Source organism: Clytia hemisphaerica, unplaced genomic scaffold (assembly GCF_902728285.1).
Source record: "Clytia hemisphaerica strain Z4C2 unplaced genomic scaffold, Clytia hemisphaerica genome assembly, whole genome shotgun sequence".
NCBI lineage: Eukaryota > Metazoa > Cnidaria > Hydrozoa > Leptothecata > Clytiidae > Clytia > Clytia hemisphaerica.
The window spans coordinates 1,035,438-1,062,247 of NW_027104338.1; the positions used below are offsets into that span (position 1 = coordinate 1,035,438).

Sequence of the window (26,810 nt, forward strand, 5' to 3'; positions counted from 1 at the left end):
TAAGGAAAACTTAATTTTCATTTGGGAATTGAAATGACTGTGTTAAGATAAAAAAAATGATTAAAATGTTACGAAAAATCGTTTAATGAAGGAAGGAGAGTGAACAATAATGTCATTACTGCGGACAAGGCTACAACATTAGAAATCAATGAATGTAGCTCGTTGTTTATCCAGTATCTATAATAAATTCTTGGTATCAAATTACAAGTTCGCTAACATAAAGTAAATATAAACGCTGACTGTGTCATTGATTTTCCTACAAAACATTCCATGGTATTTTTTGAAGCCTAAAAATGTTCTTAATATGTTCTAATTTTCTCCATTTTATGACCATTATTACCCATTTTCCTTAAAAATTGGGTGTTTTCGAGTCTTCCAAGCCTTTAAATACTCTTAACTTATTCTTAGTAATTTGGCTATCGAAGCCAAATGTTCTTATATAGTTTGTTTTTATAAAAAAACGTGTACTACAGGTACAAAACTGAGGCTTTTGTCAAAGGATTAGGCTGCTCCATTAAAGAACCATACATGTGGATAGACGAACCTTTTCAAGTAAACAAAAATTATTGAAAATGTGTCGATACCCGCTGTAAAATGGTGAAATTTGCAAATGTACCCTTGAAAATATTCTTTTTCAAACCTTAAAGTGAGGGTTGATGTACTGAAATCAATCTTTTACCCTGTGGAAATTTTAGAATAACTTAATACCCCCTTAGAAAAATGAAAAAAGACCCCCTGGAAACTTTTCTCGGATTACCCTCTGGAAATGTTTGTCTACCCCTGTATGGATATAAAATGGAATGGCCCATTGAAGATGAAAATCTGAAAAAAAGTATCTTTGCTCTTTGGAGTCACTTTCAGGATTCATAACGTACCTCGAAGACGTTTTATCCCGGCAGGCAACTCTTTCACAGATATTGCTTAATTTGTGCTATACTCTTAAAGCCTAACATAAATATTAACTTTTGTTTGAATGGAAATTGATCTCTTCGAAAGCAAACACTTACAAACTTTCCTAGTTTTAAAGTATCAAATTTTCAATCCATGTTTTTTTAGTTTCAGTTTTAGTAGCTGTGGATTTAGAATTTAAAGCGAGATCCATTTGATTGTTTATAAGAAACGGAAAACTAGTTTTATCAGTATTTCTACCAATTTATTGTAATTTTTTTTGGAGGGGGCTAAGCCTCGCTCCTACACGTATAAAGGTTTAACCGTTACTGATTTTGTTTAGATTTTCATGAAATGTGGAAATATTTGTTAACTTTTGGAATTCTGGCAGCCGGTATCGAAAGATTGGAAGGTGCAAAGTATGTCATTCCTATGGGTATAGCTGTTTTAACCGATCTGATCTGACGGAGATAAATTGATAAAGGAGCTAGGTCACTTCGAAAAAATCACCGTTATCATATTATTTGCACGCACAATTTTTAGCCTGAATCGCAGAATTCTATAGATATACTTCCTATATATGTCTATAAAAGAAACTTTTTTCGCTGAGGATGAGCAGAAGCCTACGCAACTTTAGGCTTATGAATAGATTAAAAAAGATTTTAGCCCGAAAATCTTTCTCTCGGGAAAATACCTCTGGAAAATCCACTCTGTCTCTGAGCGGAATCCTCCACCCGGGAACCCCAGAGCATTGTCTTGCATATGATACTTCTTAATCAGCTTTGGTTATTTACAATCCATTAGATCAAAGGTGCTTCGAATCAAACCAACGAATGAAGAGCAAATTGATGTCCTCCTTGATTTGATCGATATATATCACGTAATATTTTCTTTCCTTCTCAGTTTAAGGGCTCTGACCGTAGTCAAAAAATTGATTTTGGTATTTGAGCATAAAAGTTATGTTTCAGGTTCCTTTACACTTTTAACAAAGAATTGCCTTTATAAATTGCTTTTTGATCAAATCCATAAAAGTAATTAAGAATTTAATTACAAAAATGACGTTATGAACTTTAAAAAGACGTTAATAATATGTTGCATCGCCCTCTTTTATAAAACGTGCTAAGTTTTAATGGGTAATTAACCTTTTTGTTTCGAAATTTTTTCAAACTGTCCGCAAAGAATTGAACTGTTTTAAATTTTTCGGAAAATTTTTCTAAATTGATGCATTGAAAGTAATTGCTGTTTTTCTATGAACAATTGGGATAAAAAATAGGTCAAAAAGCACTTTTTTCAAGATTTTGAGACAAGTAAGCTTTTAAAAAAATTTTCCGAAAATATAATTTTAGTTCGGTAAAGGATACACCATCTACCACAAAAGTTTTTTCAAAATATTTTTTCTTTGACCAAACTAAGCTCTTCAAAGTTAAAATACTCTTCGTCGCAATCACTATGGTCAGAGCCTTTAAATCTAAACATTTCCGGTCTTTTAGATTTATTGGTATCCTTACAGTGCATTTACCAAACGTCTCTGACCCTTACAGCATAGTTTGGTTTCATATCTTATTTTGCTGAAGCCACCCTGAAAATGAGCCTGAGATGCCCTTGAAATATCGACACAATGTGCAAAACAAATCAAAATGGGCACAGCTCAAAACTAAAAGGAAAATATTTTTACTGTCAAACTTGCAATTTAGTAGTCCCCAAACACACCCCTACAGTGTATCTAGCTAAAAGAAGAACCTTGTATGTAGTGCACCCTATCAAAAATACACTCTTACAATGCATTTCGAGGGTCCCGAAAAACCTAAACTTTAAAGGCGGCACATGCCTTGAATATGAATGCCCACCCCCCCGGGATTATATCTAGTGAATTTTCAGGCATAAACCTTTTGATAGCAATATAATATGATAATAAAATCTATCATCAATCTAGCTTGATGTATGGAAATCAACACAATTACCGAAGCCGACTTTCGACATTCTTGTGAAGAATGCAAAAGTTGAGAAAAGCCTCCATGAAGAACATATTCCATACAATGTGATGGTTCATGATGTTGACAAGTTGATGGAAAATGAGCAAAAGTCAAACCAGAAATTAGCTTTCTCTTCAGGATATGATTATTCAAAGTATGGAACTTGGGATGAGGTAAGTAAAATAACTGATGACAACAAACTCTTGTCTATGTTCTTAACTCTATACTTTGTTGAACTCTTATGTCTCAAAGTAGCTCCCTATTTTTTTCCCCCAGAAATGAGGTTTCTGAAATTTTAAGTTACATAGTATTCTAAAATTACCTTTTTGAAAAAATATGAGGGTCCCTCTATGGTGCGGACCTTATTTGAAATCTTGGCCATTATAACTTTTATGAGAAAAATACCTAACACCTAACGATACTTTTTTTATTCCAGATTCTCAGTGAAATCAAGAACTTGGCAAACATTCATAGCAACAAAGCAAGTTTATTCAATGTTGGAAAGACGTTTGAAAAACGAGACCAAATCGGCATCAAGGTACGTTTGAAATGTTTTAACTTCTATCAATTTCCATGTAAGTTGTCTTTAATTTTTAATCTCTGTCACCGAAAGATTATGTAGTTTTTAACATCACATCTCTACAAAACTGTGGTTTTGGTCAGCAGCCAAAGGATTCAGTGATTAAAATTCGTTTCAGTAAAATACTGAAGGAGTTCTGTACAATGAGTGAAGGTAGAACAGGTCTATCATCATATTTTACCCTGCCTGGCAGTGCTTGGGATTCAAACAGTCTGTGATCGAAACCTCCACACTGCCAATCGGCAGAATGTTAGTGAGACACATTGATAGACACATCTAGATGGTAAGTGAATGTATATCAAGTTTATCGTTCTACATCTGCAAGTTGAGCTTTACTATAAGCTCATTTGACTTCAATTGGTACTTCGATTATCAGCCGGATTGAGAGAGAATGACAAATGAGTGAAGGTAGAGCGTCTATCACCATAAAGTTCTGTACAACTTGAATATTGAAATCAATATTCCTTTAGATCACAAATGGCGATGGAAATGATAAACCAGTCATTTGGGTGGATGGCGGAATTCACGCCCGAGAATGGATCTCGCCTGCTTCAGTAATTTATCTCGTCAAGCAGTTATTGACAAGTGATAGTGATACAATCAAATCAGCTCTATCAAAATATGATTTTCATATTTTGCCTGTTTTCAATATCGATGGTTTTGTTTACACACATAAATCGAAAGAAACCCGTTTGTGGCGCAAGACAAGAACAAAGAGTGGATATAAATGCATAGGAGTTGATCCAAATCGTAATTGGGGATCCCATTTTGGAGGTACGCATTTCAATAAGTTTCCTTGTTAATAGTTGGTTATATCATTGCACTTTAAGATTTCAAATAACAAACATACAACGACTGATACCTTCGAGGAACTTCTAAAACTCTATAAACCTTTCTTATTTCGCTAAATTCTGAAATCCTTTACAGTTAACTTCTAGTCAAATTTCAGCCTGTAGGATTTGTTAAGTTACAGTTTTGTTTTTTAAAGTTGTTCGCTAGATTCACATTATAGGTAAGTAAAGGTTATTGACCTTTAGATCATTGGAAACTCCAAATTAACGGTAACTGAGTGTGAAATAATAACATAATTCAAACACGCACGTGAAACACAGATTTATTAGAATTTAGGAAATTTCGAGTTACGGAATAAGTTTTATCAGGTATTGTTAACTGACTATAAAACTTGTTCGAGTTAAAGAGACACCACTGTATTTCCATTCACTTTTTCAGGAAAAGGCACAAGCGACGATCCTTGCTCAAATATTTATCATGGAAAATACGCTTTCTCTGAAATCTCTGTACAAAATGTTGCAACCTACTTGGCAAACCTACCACACTTAAAAGCGTACTGGAATGTTCACGCATACAGTAATTTAGTGTTAACACCATGGTCTTACACTACAGAGCTACCAAAAGATTATGAAGAAATTGTAAGTGTCTTAAATATCTATTGGTCGCGTCGTCCCTCATTCGGACACCCTGAAATATCCGTTCGTGAAAGTATTGTCGTTTTTATGTAGAATTAGAATTAAAATAAATTAATATTTCAGATGGTTCTTTGACTTGAGTATCTTTCCAACAGAATTTAAAGATAATTGTTCTTTATAATCATTAGACAGTTGAGGAGCTAGGAAAGTTTTCCACTTTTTGGTGTCAGATTATTGGAAAGGTCTGCTTAAGAAATACTAAAAATTTTGTCACACTTTTGTACGAGTGGAAAGACAAAACTTTGAACCTATAAATAAACAGTTTTCCTCTGATCTAAAATTCTAGAAGCGCGTTGGAGATGTATATGCTAAAGAAGTGGTCAAAAGATATGGCACAAAATATACTGTTGGTCCTCCAGGAGAAATTTTATGTAAGTTGACCAAACAAAAGCTAAAAAGAATGGCTACTAGTACTACACTGGTTGGAAATACATGTTTAAATTAATGTTGAGAGAAACTAAGGTGGGGCGGGATTTCCTTTTAGAAACTTTTTCTTCCTCGTCTTCTTCTATCGCATAGTCTACTATAGAATTAATGAATAAAATAACGATTCATCTGACAACTTTTTCTTTAAAGACCCCGTTGGTGGTGGTAGTATCGATTGGACGTACGAAGCTCTGGGTGTCATTTATTCTTACGCATTGGAACTTCGTGATAATGGCAAATATGGATTCTTGTTACCGACAGATCAAATTATTCCTTGCGCTGAAGAATTTACTGATGCTCTGATTGCCAGTGTTCTTGCAATGAAATGATAGCAAATCCTTTTTGAGTTTTATTGCACCAATGTCAGTTGAATATTAATCTTCTACCTTCTTTATTCTATTGACTTTAATTCACTGTTAGGACAGAGGATCATTTAGAAGATACACTACAGTTCATTATTAACTGAAATTAAGGACAAAATGTTCGAGACAAAGGGGATTTCCCTGCGAAATTCAGGCTCAGATACAGAGGGAGGCTATAACCAATGGAGGAGAGTGCACTTTATTATCGTATTACCTTATATGGAAACTAATTACTCTCCATGAATAAGCCTACCTCCTGTATCCGACCCTGAAATTGTAAACACCATAATTCATCTCTAAGCGCGTTAAACTACGGTTGGAAACCAGAGTTTTAAATCTAGATTTCAACATGAGACTTAAGGATCAAAAAGTTCAAAAACGTTCCAATAAAGCTTGGAATAAAGCCTAAAGAAGCCACCAAATCCCTCCAAAGTCCTAAAATAACAGTTCTTGCCGGAGCTTTAAATTCTGAAAAACGTTAAAATACACTAAAATCTCAATATGATCATGATTGTGATTATGTCTTAAGTGGTCGAATACAGGTGAAGTACGTTGTCCTGATTGGTTTTCTAGTGGTCTCTATTTTCCCGTAAAGACAGCTGTTATACACCAAGAGTATAATTTATATCGCAATGCTCCCGGTTTAAATTTCAAAACACTATTCAGCATAATAAGGAACGACTTTTAAAGTTTCGTTTGATCCTGTTTGTTTATAAACATTTCAAGACCTAGACCATGTATTATATTTTTTTGCACATATTTTTTTTAGATTCATTTTTGTGAGCTTTTAGATAAATATATACTGTTTTTGCACTGGTAAAAATTCTGGAAATAGCATAGATACTACTGTGTCGTACTTCATAAATATATCCAATTCCTTGTGTTGATTGTCGGAGTTGATTGTGATGAGGGAACTGGAGAATCTTTCAGAATGTTAAGTGCATGGTTTTATTATTTCTTTTTGGCAATTTCACTTTTTCATTTTGATGTTTTAGCGGATACCCGTGAGAAAAATGAAAGTGGTGGTGAGTAAAGTTTGCATACCATTAACACCATTGGAAACGTTGTGCAATACACCTTTTCAACCGTAGCCACCAATTGCCTCGCGCGCATTTTCTTGTCCGTTTTACCACCCTAAAACCACCCCAATCTTTTTTTCGCACCTATAGACAATAGAAAAAGGTGTAAAAAAAGATTGGATCGAGTTTAGGGGGATTAAATAATAAAGCGACACACGCCTGACCGCGTGACTACAGTCGGAAAGGTGTTTATGAATTTATTAATAGTGGGCATTATGAGTCGGTAGAATAAGTGTTTTCATCATTAATTTGCCTGGAAATGCACTGAAATATAGGGTGAAGAAATTTTTGTTTATTTTGACTCATTTATCTTTTATGGCTGCTTATTCTTCCGTAAGGTGAGGCCTGTAAAAGTAAAACTTTCGCCAGTAAGGATCAATACAATAATCTTTCTGAGAATATTGTTAGTACATCTTAAAATTATGCATTATTATTGATCATATTGCAGCCAGCTTTCCCCAATAATCCAACAGATGGTAGCTTCGCACCATTGCCTTTTCAAGCAAGTGCAAATGCCAATTGACTGAATCTGCGGTTCCTCTCGTACTGAGCAGAATTACTATTGCAACATGCTTTAATAAAGTTGTTCTTACAAAAAGCCTATAGAGGTTAACTTTTTCCAACCTAAGGTCAACCCCCCCTCCCCGAAGCCTTGGTAGAGTAACCTATGACAAATTGTTTATATCATAGTCCTATCATTCTTATGTTTAAGCTTCGGAAAACAAGATGGCTGATGGACAAATGGATTGTGGCAGTCTTGTCAATGATATCAAATTATTAAAACAGTTAACACAGTCAACCTTCAAAGCAAAAGATATTCAACGTCTTATCATAACATCATGCGGGGAAGATAACTATGATGAATTTGACCGGGAATTTCCTTTCAATGTTCTGGAAACGATATCCAGGATCAATTTGAATCTTGCCAACAAAAACACATTTGGTAATTCAAGGACCAGTTGGTTAGACTATGTGACTTTTAGCAAGCAGAAAGCCCAAAATGTTCAAGATACAATCTCAGATTTTCTATTATCCCATAATTTTACCATTCGTTATTTCTGTGATGATAAAACTGATTTGATCCGGTCCGATTTTACCATGAAAAAATTAAAAAACAATGAAACCAAATTGGGAAGTCGGGATGAGTTTGAAATTCAAGACTGGGTATTAACCGGAGATGCAGCATTTACAAAATGGTATCTATGTGTTGATAACATGTGTCCAGCGATCAAACCCTTGAAAAAATATTACCATGAAATTGAGATTGATTTTTTGGAAATTGCAAAAAAAGGACTTTCGGATTTCAAGATTTTAGCTGGTTCAGATTTTGACTATAAAATTCCTGGGATAAAAATTGGACTCAAAATTAAGTATCTGAAAGGGAGTTTGATATTTCTGCCAGAGATGTTGTTTGGTTATTTGTATGAGAGCAAAGCAGTGTTAGCGAATTGGCTTAATATGTTGAAAACTCGAGAACATACAAAAACGATTTTAGAAACAATTCAGAAACATTTTCCATATTTTACAGTTTACATACCAGGCTCCGTTAATGCATCCAATTGGAAAATGACACGCCCTCCTAAACGGTTTAAGTGATATAATAAAGATTTGGGAGGATCAGTTGAAAGCTGGCACACCAAACAACGTTGTTTTCGCAATGGGGTCCCCAGTGGAGATCATAATCACGCAACACGCCAAAATAGAATTCAACACCCCTGTGTCACAGATCCGCTGGACCTCAGCCCCACGGGAAAATTAAGCAAATATTTCGTCCCCGGTAGGAAAATACCCTTGAATTTCAACCCCAATGGGAAATCGACTTTGATTTCATCCCCACTCGAAATTCCATGTTTAAAAATTGCACTCCAAAACCATCCCCACTGGGTTTTTTAACCCTGGAACAATAGAATTTCTATCCCCATTAGGATTTCAAAAGGAATTTTTAACATTATAATTCAGCTGTGTACTTGACGGATTAAAAGTGACATTTTTGCAAGGGGTTTGATAACCCTAATGTTGTAACTATATATTAAATTGAAAGTAGGAATTGTGGATAATATGAAACTGTTTGAAGACATTTTTTGGGTTGACCAATTTTTTTTTGAATATTTATAGTTATAGGAACATGACTGCAGTAAGTGGTGGTGTGACCATTGATTGTCACTCATTTCCCATTCAAAACACGTGAGCTGCGTGGTTTTCACACAAACCCCTGATTGAATTGAAGATTGCTAGAAACTTGAAAAAATTTACGCACAAAAACAAAGAAAAGCCTAGATTCAATCCATCATTATAATACGGCGCAAATCTTCACTTTTTTTTGCTTGAGAAAGGTTAGAGAGAATCCACCATCGCCCTGGAAACGTTAGAGTTCGATATCGGTCGACAATAATAATTTCTGCTGTTGATTCTTGAGGTCTTGATGTGCTGCTACAGGTCCATTACGTATCTTTGGGCAAATGCTAGTAAAGTATGAAAAAGTTATCTAAAAGAAAAACAATTCCCTGATCCAATCCACACACCGGTTGGTACAGCTTAAAACCCTCTATAAGGAAAAGTTACGCTAGAAATTCCCTACTGACAGCAGCGTACTCATAAATGATGCGAAATCTCATCTAAGACAACGGCTTAAAGGTTTTAATACAAGATCTTACAAAAAGGGAAGTATTATAACAACTTTCTCTTCACAGGTCGATATTTATTCGATACTCGCAGTGCTAATTGGAGGGCTTACTTTTCTAATATGATCAACACATTCTTTTTTTTTCTGTGTCAAAGTCTGTATCGCCCCGTATCGCCTTTAGAGTATTCATTCATTCATTAGTATTTTCTGAGAAAGATAAGTTTTGTCATGTAATAACTGTATAAAAGAAAAGAAAAGAAAAAAAGTCAACAAAATGTCATTTTTGTAACTCGACGAAATGAAAACCGCAAAGCTTTTAAGACGGCATTAAACAAATACGTAGCTATAAGAAATCTAACATTAAGTCATTAAGCAATTAAGGTTTACCTAATAATCTACTAATACCTCTTTTAGATTAGGAGATTAGGAGCTGAATTTCATTACTTTCTTTTGAAAACGAAATCACTTTTCTTGTAAAAACAAAATGAAAGTGCAAAAAAAATCATTTTCGTGTTTTGTTATCTCTGTACTTATATCCGCAGTGTCCATATAAATGATGGAATCGAGACATAATTCAATCTTTCTGGAAGGGGAGTTTAAAAACAAGAGATAGTTCAAGGTAAGTCTAAAGTTCGAAAGAGACTTGTTTTTTTTAGGACTAGTTTCTATTTTAGAATTTTCGCTACCGAGTCTGCTTTTAGTATATTACAATAATGGAGTCTCCTTACTTCGAATAAGATTTTTGGTTCTATCATCAGTTACTTTAAAAACAGCTCCATAACTCGAAATTCAACTTTAACTATAAATCTCTCTAATATAAGTTTGAATATCATAAAACTTTATTTCTTAGGTTTCAGCAGTAGCGTAGACAGGAGGGGTGCATAATAATTATCTTTTCATAATATAAAAAGATAATTACTGTGTCATAAAAATCTACTCCTACACAATTTTTGCGTTCCTCTTGTCTACGCTACTGGTTTTAGCTCTTTCAACCATGATCTTTTACCTTCTAAATGAGATTTAATACTTAATCCTTTAGAATTAACTCCACAGATAAATCGTCAAAAATAGGGCGGAAAAGATCGCGGCGATCTTTTGTACATGCATACTGGTATAGGACCGAAAAAAATGAGAGATCTCACTTAATGGGTTAAAGACCCTAGCCAATATTTTTGAAGCCTATGTAATCTTTTCTAAAGAGATTCCATCGTTATTTAGCGGCCAATATAGGTGAAAAGCGGTTTAAATAAGGACTAGAGCGTAAATCTGACCAAGATTAACCTAGAGCTGGCGTAAAAAGGGTACGTTAAGCTAGGTGGAAATTTTAATCCCCTGCTTACTATTACTACTTTAGTTTTTTTATGTCATGAAACTTATGCCATAGTCTAAGACAAGTTTTATCTAAAAAGGAACAAACGTGAAGACGGGAGTTTTTTCGGGGTAGCTGTTGTCTTAAAACACAGACTCTATTGTCCGCCACGCAACATATTACGTTTTATAATATACAAACTATGTTATATCATAATAATATATTATCTGGACGAAAAGCATCGTCTAATGCGAGTGTGTTTACTCAAGTATTTACTTTGTTTATGTATAAGACGGATACACGTTTTTTTATAAGAACATCCAAAAGTTTTGAAGCCTTCGTATGTTTTTAGCCTTTAGAGTTTTCAGCCTAAAAATATTCTTAAAATGTTCTAATTTTCGGCTTTTTTTGAGTACTTTTGTCCATTTACTAAGAAATTAGGTGTTTTAGTGTCCACCAAGCCTTAAAATGTTCTTAACTTGTTCTTAATATCTTATTGGCCAGTGAAGCCTTATGTTCTTATTAAAAAACGTGTAGTGCCCTATATTTACCTACAAACTTACGATTATGACTTCTAATTTTCTAAATACACTCGCAATAGTGTATTTTACATTTTGTAATATTTTGTTTTGCTTTAAGGAGATGGGTTTTACCTCATCCCGGGGAGAGGGCACTCGATTTAAAAACAACTGAGCGTGCGGTCTAAAATTAGGCCTTTAATATCGGACCCTTGCACTGCAGAGAAAATTTTGCCAAATTTGAGTGAGTTTGGGCGGGAAATGGACGCTTACGGTGCATCTTCTTGAAAGTCTTTGACTATTCAAGGGCAAAATATGATCAGATTTTTCAAACTTTACACCCTTACAGTGCAATTTTTTTTCCTTGCTCATTTCGACCCTTAGAGCACTTTGAAAAGCTTGGAAAAAGAACCCTTAAGGGCCGCACATACGGTAGATCGTTTACTGTACCATCCTTGGGGGACTTTATATAACCTATGGATTTTGTTTTTTCTTTTAGTTGGACATTGATTAGTAAAAATGCCAGCCATTTCAAATAACTTACGAAACTACATAGAGCTGGTGGAAGAACGGAATATATCATACAGGAAATCAGCCATCTTTTGGGACCAGGTACACAAATATGCCAATATCTCACTAATCATTTTGACCTCTGTTGCGACTGTCTTATCTGTAATGGAAAGTTCGATTCCAGTGTATGTTGTTCCGATAATCACTGGGATTGCGACGATGATTTCAAGTATGATCGGTGTCCTTAAACCATACGAAAAACGAAATGAACAAATGGCTTCTTCAAGGAAATTTAAGAAACTGATGTTGAATTTAATTTCAGCTGAAAGTATTGATGATTATAAGAAGGTGAGATCTGAAATCCAAGATGCAATGTTGGATGAACCTTTTACGAGCTCTGTTAAAAAATTGAAGAAACAGCGAGCCGCCGAGAAAAAGGATGCAATTGGTTCGAAATCTACAGATTGTAAAATACAGATCGGGGGCCAAGACGAAAACGAAGTTTTCCAAAAGACAAACGCACTGAAAAATCAAAAGAAAAATCAAAAGAAAACAGATAGACTACAATTATGGGCTTTAAGTACTAATCTGAAAATGGAAGTTTACAAGGATGAGCAGAAATGGTTGAAATTTAAAAAAGAAGAAGGAATAACGCGTACTTTTGATGATAGTGAAAGTGTAAATGATAGCTGTGAGGATAAAGTGCTGAAAAACAGTGACGGTCGAGCTATGGATCAGATTGATTCTGAAAGAACCACCAAATTATCGGAGGAAGAAATGGATTGGGCTATAGACTTAGACAGACCATTTGAATCACGTAGATCATTTGACCAAACAGATGGTGGTAGCATTAAACCAATGCCGAAGTCAACACCAACAAAGCTTAAAGATGTGCCAGAGAAAGAAATTCCCTTCTTGATGAATAATACAACGGATACGAATCATATCAAGCCTGATCATGATTTTATCGCAATTCGAGTGCAACCATCTGGTAAATCAAACATAGAATCTAGCTCGAAGTGTTTAAATATACCACAGAATCCCGATGTAACTTTGGTGCCACTTACTTCGGAGAAACACCTAATTGGCGACCATGAAGACCATAGTCAATTATCTCGACAGAACGCGGTAATCAGTGATCATTTGAATAACAACGATAACGAAGAATCACTCAAAAACAACTGAAGGACTATTTTTTTTAATTTAATTTGTATAGGTTCAAAATGTGCTATTTATATCCATACAGGAGGTTGGACAAGCATTTCCAGAGGGTAAATTCGAAAAGAATTTCCAGGGGGTCTAAGGAAGTCTTTTTTTTTTCTTTTTTTCCAGGGTGTAAAAAGTTATTCCAAAAATTCCAGTGGGTAAATGACTAATTTTCGTTCGTCAAACTAAGGTATTGAGAAAAAGATTTTCAAGGGTTTTTCAGAAAATTTTGCCATTTTCAAGGGGGTATCATTACATTGTACATTTTGAAAAACTTTTCTTGGCTTAAAAAGACTCGTCTATCCCCCTGTATGGAAATCAAATAGAACAGTCCAATTAGAAAGAGGCAACATAGTATAATACTTATGGGAACTGTACTTTGATGTTAGAGGACGTTTTTTGACGATTGTACCAGCTGGAGTGTATGGAAGAAAACACAAAGGACCAGAGCTTTGATGAACAATTTATGCTCGTTAAGCTCGATAACTTTTACATGAACACATATTCATTTACTTATACGGAAGAATATTTTATTCATACTGAAGAAATCTTGTCGACAAATAATATGTATGTAAAGGACCAAGATAAAATTAATTTAAAATTATTTTTCAGGGTGTGTTTTCCACTCTTCTACTTGACAATTACACCTCTGGCTCAATGCCCTGATGGAACTTTTGTGTAACACCCATGCAACTCTTTCCATTCTATTTCCAATGAAAGTTGAAAACTCAGGGCAATTTTTCCACAGGGAACGATTTTTTCGCTACTTTAATCAGTGGGGATGGGAATCTACCAGATCTGTGACACATGGGTGTATTCTTAATGATTTTGTAAACAAGAAAGCTATTCGAATTCGACGAAAGTTTGAAAGTCATTTACTTTAATTATACGTAGTCCATAAATTATACATTATCTGTATTAAACACTGTCTAGCTTATATTTATTTCGTTACAAGTACACATGCATAAAGTTGCCAACTTATTCATTCTTATAAAGAGAACATTCATTTATTGGAAGTTTTTCAATCACCACAACAAGACCATTTGACCACAAGTTTCCATTCTTCATCATTTTGGTATCGTGTGTAAAAGCCATGCCCTGAAACTGTAGAGAAATTTTTGGTATTGTTCAACTCCTTTAGGACTATGGGGAAAATAAAGGTTATTGAGGATATTTTTTCAAAGCAAATGTGCTTAATTTTAAATGTAATTTTCTTCACTTTAGCTGAAGCAAAATAGGTCATGTTTGTGTTCGTTGGAAAGGTATTTTCAAGCTCTATCTTTTGATGTTCCACTTTTTTAAACTACTAGGTCACCAATAAAAAATGAGGAGTTTTAAAAACATGAGCTTAACTTGAACAATACCAGGGATAAAACTCAACAAATAACATCCCAAATAGAAACGTCGATGATGTTTGTACTGGGATAAAGGGTGAAGGGTTTAAAGAGCACGAGCTCGAATGAACGACGCTCATAAACTCGAAATGATAAAATGAATTCCGACAAAAACTAACCTGCAGCAGAATATCCTTTTCCAATGCTCCATTCATTTTCATTAAGAATAATAGCTGGGAGAACTGATTTGATCAAAAATGCATAAGTCACATCGTCGTCACTTTTGTCTTGGTCCAAGGTTTGATCTGTGATGTCACGCCAAATCTGGCTTGAGTTTCTTTTGATGGCAAGGCTTCCTGTCAAAGTTTCACCAAAATAGCTCTCTTGTCTGTCATAACTGGTGACACTAACAATGAACTTTGGTAAAGCTAAAACAACAATTAACTTTTAGTTTTAATTACATGCATAGTAGTTTGTTACTGTAGATGACTGTGTCAAAAATTTCAATTGTTGTTGACATTTTTAATAATTGGATTTTATTATTGGCTTTTTAAAGATTGGATCAATTATCACATGCCAGTTTTGAATTCTTACGACTGGCGTTTGAAAATTTGAGCTCATTCTTTGAGTTGAGTTGATATAGAGAGTACTTGACGTGTAAATACTGAAGTTTTTTAGCAAGCAGTTTTACTGTTTTTAACTTTTATCTTTTATTTATTTTTTAGACCTGATAATGATACAAAAGTATCGAAATATATTGTCAAGTAAAATAAAAATAAATAAATTCAACTATGTTAAAGTCTATTCACGATAAGTGTGCACTCTTTTTTCTTTTACCTATAACTTTTGAAGGAATTCTTCGTTCTTTATAAATTTGGTATCATTGGAAAGATATTAGTGAGTGTAACAATTTGAAATAAAAAAGTCTTTAAAAAAATTCTAAAAACGAAGATGAAAATGAAGAAGAAAAAAATGAAGATCTTGTAGAAAAGTGCTATAACTATCATTTTCACTGAAGTGAATCCTTAATCATCGAACGTCATCACTGTGAAAAAAATTCTCAAAAATAATCATTCAGTCAAAAGATATCAAACAAAGTTATAAGCTGATTGACGTCTAAAAACGCTGTTTTCTGCAGTTTTTTGCTGTTTTTTGGGGTCAATCACTTATTAACTTTGTATCATAACTTTATATTGAATAAATATTTTAATGAAATTTCTTCACAGTGATGATCTCCTAAGATCAAAGAGTCTCTCCAGTGAAAATGAAAGTTATAGCACTTTTCTACAAGATCTTCATTTTTTTCTTCTTCATTTTCATCTTCGTTTTTAGAATTTTTTTAAAGACTTTTTTATTTCAAATTGTTTCACTCACTAATATCTTTCCAAGGATACCAAATTTATAAAGATTGAAGAATTCCTTCAAAAGTTATAGGTAAATGAAAAAAGAGTGCACACTTATCGTGAATAGACTTTAGTTCCATACATACCTTTCCATGATCTGTATTGCGAGGATATACTTGAAGTGAAGCAACTTGTTCTGAAAAAGAAGTTGATCAAGGTATAAGCCCCTGTGAAATAAAGAGAAAGGTCAAGATTTTAAGGTACATGCTACGCAACTTTGTTTCAACGTTTTTCTAGTGTTCGCAATGTCTGAATAACGTTAGATTAACATTGAAACAACATTGTGTACCATCTGGGAAACGCGCGTGCATCGCGCTGGTACATATTCACTCTTCCCAGTTTTGTGTACCACTTTGATCTTATCCATCCAGATTAGGGATGAATATTAATGAGGTTTAAGCCAAGTGATTACAGTAGCTGAATTATCGCACCAAAATCAAGCGCCGCTATGTAAACATTAACCCAGGCGCTTTCGCTTTCTTTTCAAACAAAACGCAACGCGGTTTTGAATGTTTGGTTTTAAATGTTTGGTGGAAAAACCAGACCAGATTTGCCATATCCCAGCGCAGAGAGTGTCGTGCGTGGAATGGATGATCTGTTTTGAGATTAACAACATACTGACCTGTTATCGTTGCGTTGACAAAGGTAAATGACACCAGAGTCTCTGTTGATAAGTAAAGAACGGATCTTAGGATTCTCTTGATCTCCTATAGGGAAAATAATAACCAGCTTTAGTTAAAACTGAATGTGTAAATACAATGTGTCAAGATCACGGCGATCTGTAATCGGATTTATCGGATTAAAAAGATGTCTACTTTTGGTCGTAGAGAAAAATTGACGATGATTAACGACAGGATCTTATTTTATCCGATAAGGAAGATAAAAACAAATATCCAGTGAAAATTTGAGAACTCTAGCCTTTTCCAATCGGGAATTAAGTCGATTCCGATTTTGAGGGATCTAAAGCGGGATGAAGTGGGATTTTGAGGGATCTAAAATCAAACAAAAAAATTCCCAATTTTGAATTATTCTTATCAAAAAAAAATTTTTTTTTTTTGATTTGCACGTCAGAATCACTACGAGCCTCCACCAGAGTTTCGCCCTACTCAAGCAAATAGTACACATATGGGCTTTATTGACTCAAAAATGGGGCCGTTTTAAGAAACAGTACTGTACTTATTACAAAAATAAACTTTTGGTTTCCCCGATTTTTAAACATTACTCTAAAGATTGCCGTGGATTGCGCTCGATTAAAAAACAGCTTTCTTTCTTTAGAGGTAAGATCCCGAGAGAAAAATTTTCTTTACCAGGCAATGTCAAGCGGACCATATCGAATCGATATTAATAATCGGAACATCGAATTCTATCAAACACAATCAAACAATAAGCGTTAAACTAACCAATCTGATCGAGCTGTAAATATTCATGTCTTCGATACTATTCGATTGAATTCGATTAGCTCGGAATCGAGCGATTCGATTGACTTATTGCCTGGTTATTTTGTTGTTGTTGAGAAAACATTAGAAGAGTTCTCGTTGCAGAGCCAATCCATGATTTTGATTTGAGTGGTACTGAAACTCACCAAGTGTGTTTTCAGCAATACATCCATACATTTCTACCCTCATAATTCCATTTTGTGATTCGTCCGATGGGATCAACCGGAAACTTCTGCCAATGATTTTGTTGGTGGTGAGATCAGCAGATCGTGAGAGTTGTCCGTTTTCAGGCCCTGGAAAGATCTTTGATAAACTTTTAGCTTTAAACTGTTGCAGAGCTCTTTCAAATTTTAACTACTCTAAAGGTTCTTATTAGAACCCCCCCTCCCCCGTTTATTAATTCTCCAGTTTATTTGTTTTTGAGTTGAAGTGTAAATCAGGCTTAATATATTTCGAACGTTAGGTAAAAGGAAAGTTTTAAATATTTTCAGCCCCCCCATTTATTCAGACCCTCCCGTTTATTATATTTTGCAAAAATTTCGGACCCCCCCCCCCTTTTATTCAGACCCTATTATTCGGGACCTTAGAGTGCTATACTACATTGAAATTTTGTACTTTAAAGTCAAGCCCTCTGGAATATATGTTAAGCTCGAGCAGATTATATCATTCTATTTAACTAGTCCATTCTCTTGGACCCAAAATTCACGCCATCACGCAAATGTTTTTTCGATTTCACGCCATCACGCCTGAAAAATTTTGATTTTCACGATCACGCCAATTTTTTTCGATTTCACGCCATTACGCCTAGAAAATTTAGTTTTCACACTCATATTTTTGTTATATAAACTTAATTTTTACCCACAAATAGGTGGTCGTCAATTAGTTTTTCGGCATTCTCATACGCGTAAGTCAAGGTTATATCATTTTTCCTATCGGAAACAGCCAAAAAATCTGAAAGAAATTTGACCTCTGTTTCTCTATTTTTAGTAATACACAGGGGTAACAAATTAGGTAACAAATTTCAGTTTTTTCGAGTGTAGGAAAAATGACGTTATCTTGACTTATGTATATAATTCTAGGGCTGAGGTATATTTGAGTAAATTGACGAAGCCCACCATGGTTGGGTAACGGAGGAAATTTTTGAATTTGGAAGGGTTCAAAGTGCAATTTCAATTCAATTTGAAAAAGAATTCATTTAAAAATAATGGAAATCTTTTAAAAGTACAAGCAACATGAGGAGAGAGTTATATCGGATCACCCAAAGTTACCTTCATTTTTTTATTTTTCATTTTTTTATTTTTTTATCCACGGATCGCTGATAGTCACCTTTCCGGGGGTTTTGTTGTTTGGAATTGATTAACTAACAGTTAGGTAGGGTCAGGGTTGCTAGTAACGGCTTGTCACTGTGCCGGGTGCATACTCGGCGCCTTGGGCCCCGCAGGGTTGCTAGTAACGGCTCGAATTTCAGTCAGGTTTAAAAAAGGGGTACTTTTACCCATATTATAATAACATTACCCCCGTCTTTTGCCAGTTCGGTATAATATGTTATGAATTGTGTGGATTTGATGTGCGGCTATGGCTCAATGGATAGAGCGCTGGCTTTCAAATCTGAAGGTCTCTCTTTGGTGGTGGTTCGAATCCCGCTCGGGTCGAAAATTAGGTTGGTCGAAATTGATGGACAAATGATTGACAGGTATGAAAACTCAGGCAGAAATGAGAAAATAAGTCTCAGAAACTCAGAAACTCAGACAGTCAGAAAAGAGAAAGACAGGATCAGAGATAAGAAAATAAAATAAAAACATGAAGGTACTTTGGGTGATCCGATGTAACTCTTTCCGCAACATGAGGGGCCATGCTCCCTGATCCCCCGTTGACGGAACCATGGGCATTAATTGTGAATTAGCGTGAATAGTTTCAAAAGGGGAACGAGGAGGCGCAATCATGGTTAGCGCCGACGAGAGAAATTTTTAATTTAGTTTGGCTAAAATCGCCCTCATTTACTCTCTTTTTTCCAAAATATGGTTTAAACATCACAGGATTCCTTTTATCAATCTGCTTAAAATTACACCTCATAATAAACCTGTTGCTTCTTTCTGTTTAAGGCTTTTGCTACAAATGTATATTTTCCTGAAATAAAGGACCTGATATCTTTGATGCATCTATAAGAATAAGCATCTAAGAAAGATAGGAAAATGTTAGTTACGGAGGAAGCACAACCATGGTTTGCGCTGAAGGGAAAAATCTTCAATTTTCGACCCTCTCGTAGCATTCGACTTTATTTTGAAGACTAGCTAGCAACTGCTAAAAACAATCGGAAGTTACAAGGATAAATGGCAGATTAATAGAACTGTTTGCACCGTTTCGTTTATGTCTTAAAAATGAGATATATAGGAGGCCCACCATAGTTGGGGCCGACCAAGAAAATTTTGAAATTTAAACCCTCTAAAATGGACATAGAAAAACGATTCAACTGATAAATATAATTTTCACGATCACGCTGAACTGCAAATTTCACGCCGTCACGCCTAAAAAAACTCGATTTCACGATCACGCCGGCACTTCATTTTCACGCCATCACGCCGTTTTTTTCAAAATTTCACGCCATCACGCCACGAAAAACCCTCAATCACGCCATCACGCCAACCGTTGGGGGGGCCTCCTTAATGTGTACTGATCTTTTTTACTTTTGCTTGCAATTGCCTCATTCCTAACACATTTTAAACCGTTGAAAAGGTATTTTGGAGTACTATAATTTCTGGGGAAAATAATTCAAACATTTTTTAGGGAAATGCAAGAGCGAAAATGAAGGAAGAAAATAAGCTTTTTTGCTTTTTGAGCTAGGAACTTCCCTTTTTGTACCAATTCTCATTTCAGCCAATATCACAAATGGTTTCATCAAATTTTTAAAAACTTTCAGAGAATTTGAAAATTTGAACAGGGACAATGAAGTAAGGGTGATTCTATTGATTATTTTGAGATCCTATACCTTTTTAGCTTCATTCTTCTCATTCATAACATCGAACCAAGTTTCCAAGTCATTACTGTATTTCACAGAATAATCCAACACCCTTTGGCTGGACAATAAAGCATGAGATGCTCCTTGGATTACAATCGCATTGACCTTTGAATGGAAAAAAAGGGGAAAAGAATCTTTTAAAACGTCATTAGAATTATTGTCTGTTTGGCTTTTCAATCTAGACTAGATCAACACTGAGTTTGACAAAAGGTATATAAAATTATAATAATAATTTTTTTATCCGCAAAAACTAGTTATTCTTCATCAAGTAAACTAGCCTGAACCACACGTAATCCGTAATTTTTACAGTTTGCTAAGACTAAGACCTGAAAAATACTATAAAGCGAAAAAATGTATAAAACCAAGTGGCGTCTTTTTTTCTACGGAAACACCCCGGTTATTGCCGGTAGTGGCAATTTAAAACAATTTTTCTAACTTGTTTCTGTAAAGAATATTACGCCCGGGGGGGGTACTACCCTTGTCGACCGACGGGGGTACTCCGCTGAGTTTCGAAAAATGGACCCTACGTGGGACTCGAAATTTGCGAAAAAGTGACCCTGAATGGGACTGAAATTCCAAAATTTTCTCAAATTTTCTACTTTTTCCCCAAATCATCTAAAAAATAGGCACCCTACGAGGGACTAATTTTTATATTTTGGTGTTTTTGCGACCCTACCTGGGACTCGTGGAGGTTAAAAAAGGTACCCTGACCAGCGGAGCATCCCCGTAACCCATTTTGCCCTAGTACCCCCCCCCCGGGATATTACGTAATGAATATCATAAATTTGATCATATTCACCTTATATAGTGTGCCAAGATCAATCTGCAAAAAATTCCGTTCTTTCATCACATGCCAGCCAAAATTTGGTGCATTTGGCACGTCAAAGTTTAATCTACCTTGCCATGGTGTGGTGTTGTTTCCTTTACCAAACATATCCGTAAAAGATTCATCTGGTACTACTGTTGGGTTAGCGAGACCAATCGCTTTGAAACACGTGTCTAAACGTGAACAAATCCAGATCACTAACTATGCGTTATAGACAATATATTCAATATTGAAATGAATGGCAAACAAAGCCCACACACAAATATAGTTCTTTTGGTTGTACTACGAGACATTATCACAACAAATACACCTTTTTCGACCGTAGTCGCGCGGTCAGGCGCGTGCCACTTTATTATTCAATTTACCACCCTAAACTCGATCCAAACAAAACGGACAAAAAATGATATTTTTTTATCCTCTTGCATATTTGCTCAAAACGGCAACATACAATTTGAATTTCCTACCTTTTTGGCTCAATACGCATCCTTTCAAAAGAATTCTTGCACAGACCAATTTGCCATTATTTTTCTTCGGCCATATTCGTATTCCAATCACTTTTAAACGACGGTTTCACCCAGTTTTGTTTATCATCGTTAGGGAAATTTTCTTCGCCTTTAAATACCTAAATGTCGATTCGACCAATATAAATAACAATTGATTAATGGAAACAGAAATGCGTCTTTACTTTAGAGTTTCTTCGTTAAAGTTTGATTAAAGGGTTTGGTAAGGAGTGGATTATAATACTGAAAACATTTGGCGATTGAGATCAGTGTCGTATCCAGAGCATCTGCATCATTTTTTGATTTTATCGATGGACGTGATTATATACTTGCTTTAGGAACTGTCTCCCCAACAGGGTCATAAATCCAGAATAATTTGGATTGAATTTAGAAAATTTATCAAAGTAGTCACTCAAAGGGTCGCCAAAAAAGGGGCAAAATTTCGAAATTCATTCTAAAGGGTCTAATTTCGGACATCCCGTTATCTCACAAACCTACTATCCTCCTGGGTGTACGTTTTAAGTACTAAAAGCTGTGTACAAGTTTTTAACCTTGATCTGACCATTCTCTCGATATTGCATCCACTGATATTCCTTGGTGAGATATTCTAATGTGTATTCTGTGATCCAGTAAGGTTTACGGTTACGGCCTGATGTTGAGATTGAAGTCAGTTGAATTGGATGCATGAATAACATCTACATTGGAAAGATTTTCAAATTAAAGTAAAACCAAAAATATAGCCTTTATACTATATGATTTATTAAGGATTTTTTCGCTGGAACTGTTGATTTTTGAACAGTGCTGGTGAGACTTTTTCACTGTGTGGATGAAAAATCTATCGAAATCTCGATCTCTTATATCGTTGAAAAATCAAGTAGGGATGAGTATGAAGTGCAATCTTTTACCTTGAATTTCAAATGGGGATGTAATCAAACTCATTTTCCCAGTGGGGCCGGAGTACCAGCGGGTCTGTGACACGGGGATGTTATAACGCTTTCAAATATATATTCAATAACCTGTATATGTTCTCCTTGATTCTTCGAAGCACACCAACCGCTCTTTTGTGAACTGAAGTTCTCCGGTGGAGTGTTTCGGATAATACGATGAAGCTGTCACGTGACTCGCTTTGAGTAATTGTTCGTCGACATCGATGGTTTTACGACACGCTTGTTTTGAAATAGAGAAATATTAAATGATAAAAATCGAGAGTGGTGAATAGTATCTTACCCACAAGAAGAAAAGCCAATAAAATATGGCCGAGAGATGGAGTCGAATTTCCAATATAGGATTTGTAGCCACCTATTTCCTACATAAGTTGCGTAGCCCGCGTGGTTTTCATACAAATGCTGTATTGGAAAAAGATTTACTGCCAAAATTTGAAAATGTAAAGTAGGAAAACAAAGAAAGTGTTTGATCCGATCCATCATCTGAAATGCGGCGCAAACTTTAAGGCATTAATTATACTTTTCTTGTCCGAGGAAAGTTTAAAGATTCCTCACTAGTTTCGGATTGAAACTCACTTGTACAGGTCCATAGAGACTTTATTCATTTACCTTCATCGATTATTGGTAAAAAAATCGGCTCAAAATTTGTCCGAAATTGATCTCCAGTTTTATCGTACTCCAATTGTAAAAGAATATTTTGTACATGGTATCCAGGGGGTAATGTATGGTTTCCATCAATTTTGATTTGAAGGCTGATTGTCAAAAGATCGGTGTCGAATATTGATGTCAGAAGATAATTTTCCATTTTCTAGAAATTATAAAATTTTTTCGAAGATACAATTGCCGTCGAAGAAGTGATTTCTTTTACCACTGGTAACTAGGTATGTATAGGAAAAGATCAAGACTCTGCGGCTGATTGGAGAATGAATTTCAGATAGAAACGCAGTCAGCCACCAGTGTCAATCAGAAATATCCAGGAAAAATTACTGGAATCTTGAACCAGGAAAGAAATAATAACCAGCTCTACGGCTTTTGTTTGCCATATTTGAATCTATTTATTGGCCAAATGCACTGATATCAAAGCTGTAAATTATTTTCTTATTTTGATGTTTCCGCTATTTACATCTTGGTTTGTACAAAGAACCCAAGATGAAGTTATTAAGTTATCTTAAATATACAGTAAAGTCTCCATAACTCGCACACGAATTTGTTCGAGATATAGAAATTTTGAGTCATGGAGTAAGGTTTACAAAGCTTGTTAATTGATCGGACGAGAAAACTTGTCCAGGTATTCGGGTTATAGAGGTTCCAGTCTCCACTGTACTACAGTTAAGAATGCTTGTTTTTTTTGCTTTTAAAACTGTTTCTATGTCTAAATTATTCACTTCGATTGATTAAAAAGATAATGAACCGTTTTGTTGCACAAACTTACCTTAGGTCTAACATGAGTTGCACCGTTTAGAGTTATTTCAGTGAGTTCCGTTTCATCTGAGCTTGTGAAGCGAACGTGAACATCCTTCAGTGTCAATTCAATGTCTTTCATCTTCTTAATGTTGATATTCAAAGTTGAGACTGTCCTATTTTGAGATTAATGTTTCCTTATATCAATCCTCAACTTTAGTGAAGTGTGATTTGGTTTGATTGTTTAGTAGGTTATGTTCCGGGGTGGGGGGGGGGGGGGTACTTAGGAAAAATTGGTGCTGGGTATTTGCGAGCCATAAGGACCCCTTTTTCACACCCTCGAAGTCTCTCAAAGGGGCACAGAAACCATTAAAAAAGCAAGATGAGTCTGTGACGTAAGGGACTAAAATTCACGAAAATTGAAATTTCCTCTCTCAAAGAGAAAGGTGTTTTTCTAAGGTTCTCTCTAAGGTGTTCTCTCTAAGGGTCCCAAAAACGCCAATCTTTCCCCTCTCAAAGGGTCGATTTTCGATTCTTGGTTTGGACATACCTGTGACATCGCAAACCTAGTACCCGCTTCCTCGGGGGTTATGTTTAATATTTAGTGGAGCTTTAGCCTTAAATACGCCTTCATCAACCTTGAATTCGAAGAAATGAAAATATACCTCAATGGAAAGAGCTCTTTTGTTTTCCGGTACTCTATATACAAGTCACTCCCTAATTTAATCTAAAATTGAAAAAAAAAATTGTAAAGATAATGTCAAGTGTGTATCTGGTCTTCTAAAAGTTAAGTCTATTTTTCTATTACACAGGTTGCTGCACCCCAGAGGTACCCCAACGGAGTTCCTGACCACGCCATGACGTAATAATAAATTCCTATAACGCCGTCACGCTTTAATATTCTCTCATCACGCAATCTTACCAAAAGAATTCTCTTATCAATTAAATATCATCTTTTGAAATAATTGATCACACCATCACACCAGAAAAGAACCCAATCGTGACATCACGCAAACCACAGGGGGGACTAATGAAAACTAAATTTTTACCTGTGATACTGCACTTGCAATGGCTGGCAAAACAACTGAAAAGAAAACACAGATTTACAGAGAATGTTTTGCTGATCTCTTTTTTTAAAAGAACAATTTTATAAGAACAATATGAGGCTTTCCCGGGGGGAGGGGTACTAAGGTTGGTGAATGAGGGGTATGTGCGGACGGGACCTCCGAAAACCGACCCTTAGAGAGATCAAATTTTAGTGAAAAAGTGACCCTTAGAGAGACTTTTTCGAAAAATTTTCTCTGATTTTCAAAAATTTCCCACCATTAGAGAGACTACTTTGAAATTTCCTGATTTTTGTAACCCTTAGAGAGACTTTGAAAGGTGAAAAACCCGACCCTTACCGTCCGCACATACCCAGCACCTATTTTTGCCTAAGTACCCCCCCCCCCCGGGAGGCTTTAAAACAATTCAAGCCCAAGAGGTATTATATTTGCAGAATAACAGTGGGGACTTAATTTTCAAGATGATCATTGTGTAGTTAGAGATCAAATCCTCGTTACATCATTCAGCTTTAGTTCCATGGTCAATCACATACGTTGGAAAATCAGGACATACATGTCACCATGGCAACAGTTTAAGAAGAGTTTCGTTATAATTTCAACAGTACTTACCTAACATAAAAAGTTTGACCGAAGGACCCAACATTTTCAGATATGCGGTTAACTGATGCATGAAAAAGCCACTAGGTGTCATATTGTAAGTTTGAGGATTGCGGAGTGTTTGATCTTCGTCTTTGTGCGTTCTAGCTGTTAGGTGAAGCCCTTTATATTATTCAAGCTTTATTCAAGCTATTATTCAAGCCATTAGCTTTAGAAAGAAACTTCGAAAGAAAAGAAACTATCAATATTCATTGAGCTTGGAAGAGGAAAGCTAACTTAAATTTCATTGAGAAAAAAAGAGTTTTTCCGAAGAAAATTTAATATTTCATGACCAAAAGTTTTTGCAGATTAAACTGATTTTAATGAGAATTCAGAATTCAGCTGTGAAGGACAAGCTTGATTTATTGTAAATCAATTTCCTGTTTACAAAGTCAAATATATTAGATAGAACACCCAAAACTCTACAATCAAAAAATAGTTTTATCCTAAATATTTTTATTCAATTATTATAGATTTGTCAATAGGATTCAGACTTGAAAAAAACCTAAAATGTTCATCCAGAATAGCATGATGTTTAATGCTTGAAAATACCGTGACTTTAATATGAAACAAGCCCAAAACAAATTGAGAAAAACCTTCTATTTCTGTTCGATTAGAAAAATGTCGATATCTGGGACTAAATGTACATGAAAAACCCAAACCTCGTTAATTTTTCTGAGGAAAATGCCTTTTGAAAGTCTAAATCATGATATTTGGATAATATATACCTTTTTCGCTCGAAAGAACCTGGTCCCGGTGACTTTATCCTATTGGTAGCTTTTTGGATGGAAGTTTAGGTCTGAACTCATTAGATTGTACAGGACTTCTCAATAGTAGAGTATGTCACCCACATTTTAGGTATGTGTTTTTATGTGTTAAGAGGCATTAGTGTTGGAAAATGCATTAGTATGATCCCTTACCCCTGCCTCTGTGGGAATCGAATTCATTCAATTTACATGACAGTAAGGACAGTGACCGTTTCAGCACAACGCCTCTACCCGAAGAGAAGAAATTAATTGGTAAAATATTTGCATCGAAAATTGTTTGCCCTCAGAAATCTTGGTAAATTTGAAGACTATATATGAAAATTTCGATTGTTTGCTTTCGACATTAGTAAAGATCCCTCCCATCCGATGTCTGTGACGCCCCTTTTTCTTGTCTCCGCCCAAAAACTTTACTTCTCACAAGCGTTCTATTTTGTGTAATCGCAGTATCCAGGCAAGAGATTTTTATGTAGAAAATAATATAGGTCAAATTCTCATCGCTTGCACATTTTTTTTAAAGAAACT

General features: G+C 35.2%; 4 protein-coding genes across 5 annotated transcripts; 3 read left to right on the top strand and 1 right to left on the bottom strand.

Moving 5' to 3' along the window:
* Positions 1-1,200: 1,200 nt before the first annotated feature.
* LOC136817793 (carboxypeptidase B-like) lies at positions 1,201-5,795 on the top strand. Its single transcript, XM_067074109.1, has 8 exons — positions 1,201-1,307; positions 1,693-1,768; positions 2,822-3,034; positions 3,298-3,399; positions 3,912-4,215; positions 4,672-4,871; positions 5,215-5,299; positions 5,505-5,795. The coding sequence occupies exons 1-8, from the start codon at positions 1,243-1,245 to the stop codon at positions 5,681-5,683; spliced, it is 1,224 nt and encodes a 407-aa protein (XP_066930210.1). The 5' UTR covers positions 1,201-1,242; the 3' UTR covers positions 5,684-5,795.
* A 768-nt stretch (positions 5,796-6,563) lies between these two features.
* Positions 6,564-8,467, top strand: LOC136817794 (uncharacterized). Its single transcript, XM_067074110.1, has 2 exons — positions 6,564-6,741; positions 7,508-8,467. Exons 1-2 carry the CDS (start codon positions 6,648-6,650, stop codon positions 8,389-8,391), a joined length of 978 nt encoding a protein of 325 aa, XP_066930211.1. The 5' UTR covers positions 6,564-6,647; the 3' UTR covers positions 8,392-8,467.
* A 1,545-nt stretch (positions 8,468-10,012) lies between these two features.
* LOC136817805 (uncharacterized) lies at positions 10,013-13,453 on the top strand. Its single transcript, XM_067074125.1, has 2 exons — positions 10,013-10,037; positions 11,745-13,453. Exon 2 carries the CDS (start codon positions 11,765-11,767, stop codon positions 12,938-12,940), a length of 1,176 nt encoding a protein of 391 aa, XP_066930226.1. The 5' UTR covers positions 10,013-10,037; positions 11,745-11,764; the 3' UTR covers positions 12,941-13,453.
* Positions 13,454-13,813: 360 nt separating this feature from the next.
* On the bottom strand, positions 13,814-25,700 carry LOC136817806 (uncharacterized). 2 transcript variants are annotated; one of them, XM_067074126.1, is made up of 9 exons: positions 22,028-22,118; positions 21,441-21,598; positions 20,950-21,149; positions 20,121-20,255; positions 17,281-17,437; positions 16,321-16,405; positions 15,785-15,834; positions 14,475-14,723; positions 13,814-14,065 (listed from the first exon to the last, which is right to left on the bottom strand). In XM_067074126.1, the coding sequence occupies exons 3-9, from the start codon at positions 21,082-21,084 to the stop codon at positions 13,983-13,985; spliced, it is 894 nt and encodes a 297-aa protein (XP_066930227.1). In that variant the 5' UTR covers positions 21,085-21,149; positions 21,441-21,598; positions 22,028-22,118; the 3' UTR covers positions 13,814-13,982. The 2 variants fall into 2 exon arrangements, 1 of the variants encoding a protein (XP_066930227.1); XR_010848155.1 differs by lacking the exons at positions 13,814-14,065; positions 14,475-14,723; positions 15,785-15,834; ... (2 more) ...; positions 20,121-20,255; positions 20,950-21,149 and adding exons at positions 22,493-22,642; positions 23,030-23,228; positions 23,853-23,997; ... (1 more) ...; positions 24,871-24,905; positions 25,495-25,700 and having other exon boundaries at positions 21,447-21,598; positions 22,028-22,171.
* Between the last annotated feature and the right edge of the window lie 1,110 nt (positions 25,701-26,810).

What these genes read in the sequence shown, in the direction of transcription:
- LOC136817793 (XM_067074109.1), top strand. Translation starts at nt 1,243, where the DNA reads ATGTGGAAATATTTGTTAACTTTTGGAATTCTGGCAGCCGGTATCGAA. An exon ending in ATTTGATCGATATATATCAC is followed by an intron (nt 1,769 to 2,821) that starts GTAATATTTTCT and finishes TCATCAATCTAG; the next exon opens with CTTGATGTATGGAAATCAAC. An exon ending in CAAAAGATTATGAAGAAATT is followed by an intron (nt 4,872 to 5,214) that starts GTAAGTGTCTTA and finishes CTAAAATTCTAG; the next exon opens with AAGCGCGTTGGAGATGTATA.
- LOC136817794 (XM_067074110.1), top strand. Translation starts at nt 6,648, where the DNA reads ATGTTAAGTGCATGGTTTTATTATTTCTTTTTGGCAATTTCACTTTTT. An exon ending in TGAGAAAAATGAAAGTGGTG is followed by an intron (nt 6,742 to 7,507) that starts GTGAGTAAAGTT and finishes CTTATGTTTAAG; the next exon opens with CTTCGGAAAACAAGATGGCT.
- LOC136817805 (XM_067074125.1), top strand. Translation starts at nt 11,765, where the DNA reads ATGCCAGCCATTTCAAATAACTTACGAAACTACATAGAGCTGGTGGAA.
- LOC136817806 (XM_067074126.1), bottom strand. Translation starts at nt 21,084, where the DNA reads ATGTTTGGTAAAGGAAACAACACCACACCATGGCAAGGTAGATTAAAC. An exon ending in ATCTTGGCACACTATATAAG is followed by an intron (nt 20,256 to 20,949) that starts GTGAATATGATC and finishes TTCCATTCAAAG; the next exon opens with GTCAATGCGATTGTAATCCA. An exon ending in TATTGCTGAAAACACACTTG is followed by an intron (nt 16,406 to 17,280) that starts GTGAGTTTCAGT and finishes TTTTCCCTATAG; the next exon opens with GAGATCAAGAGAATCCTAAG.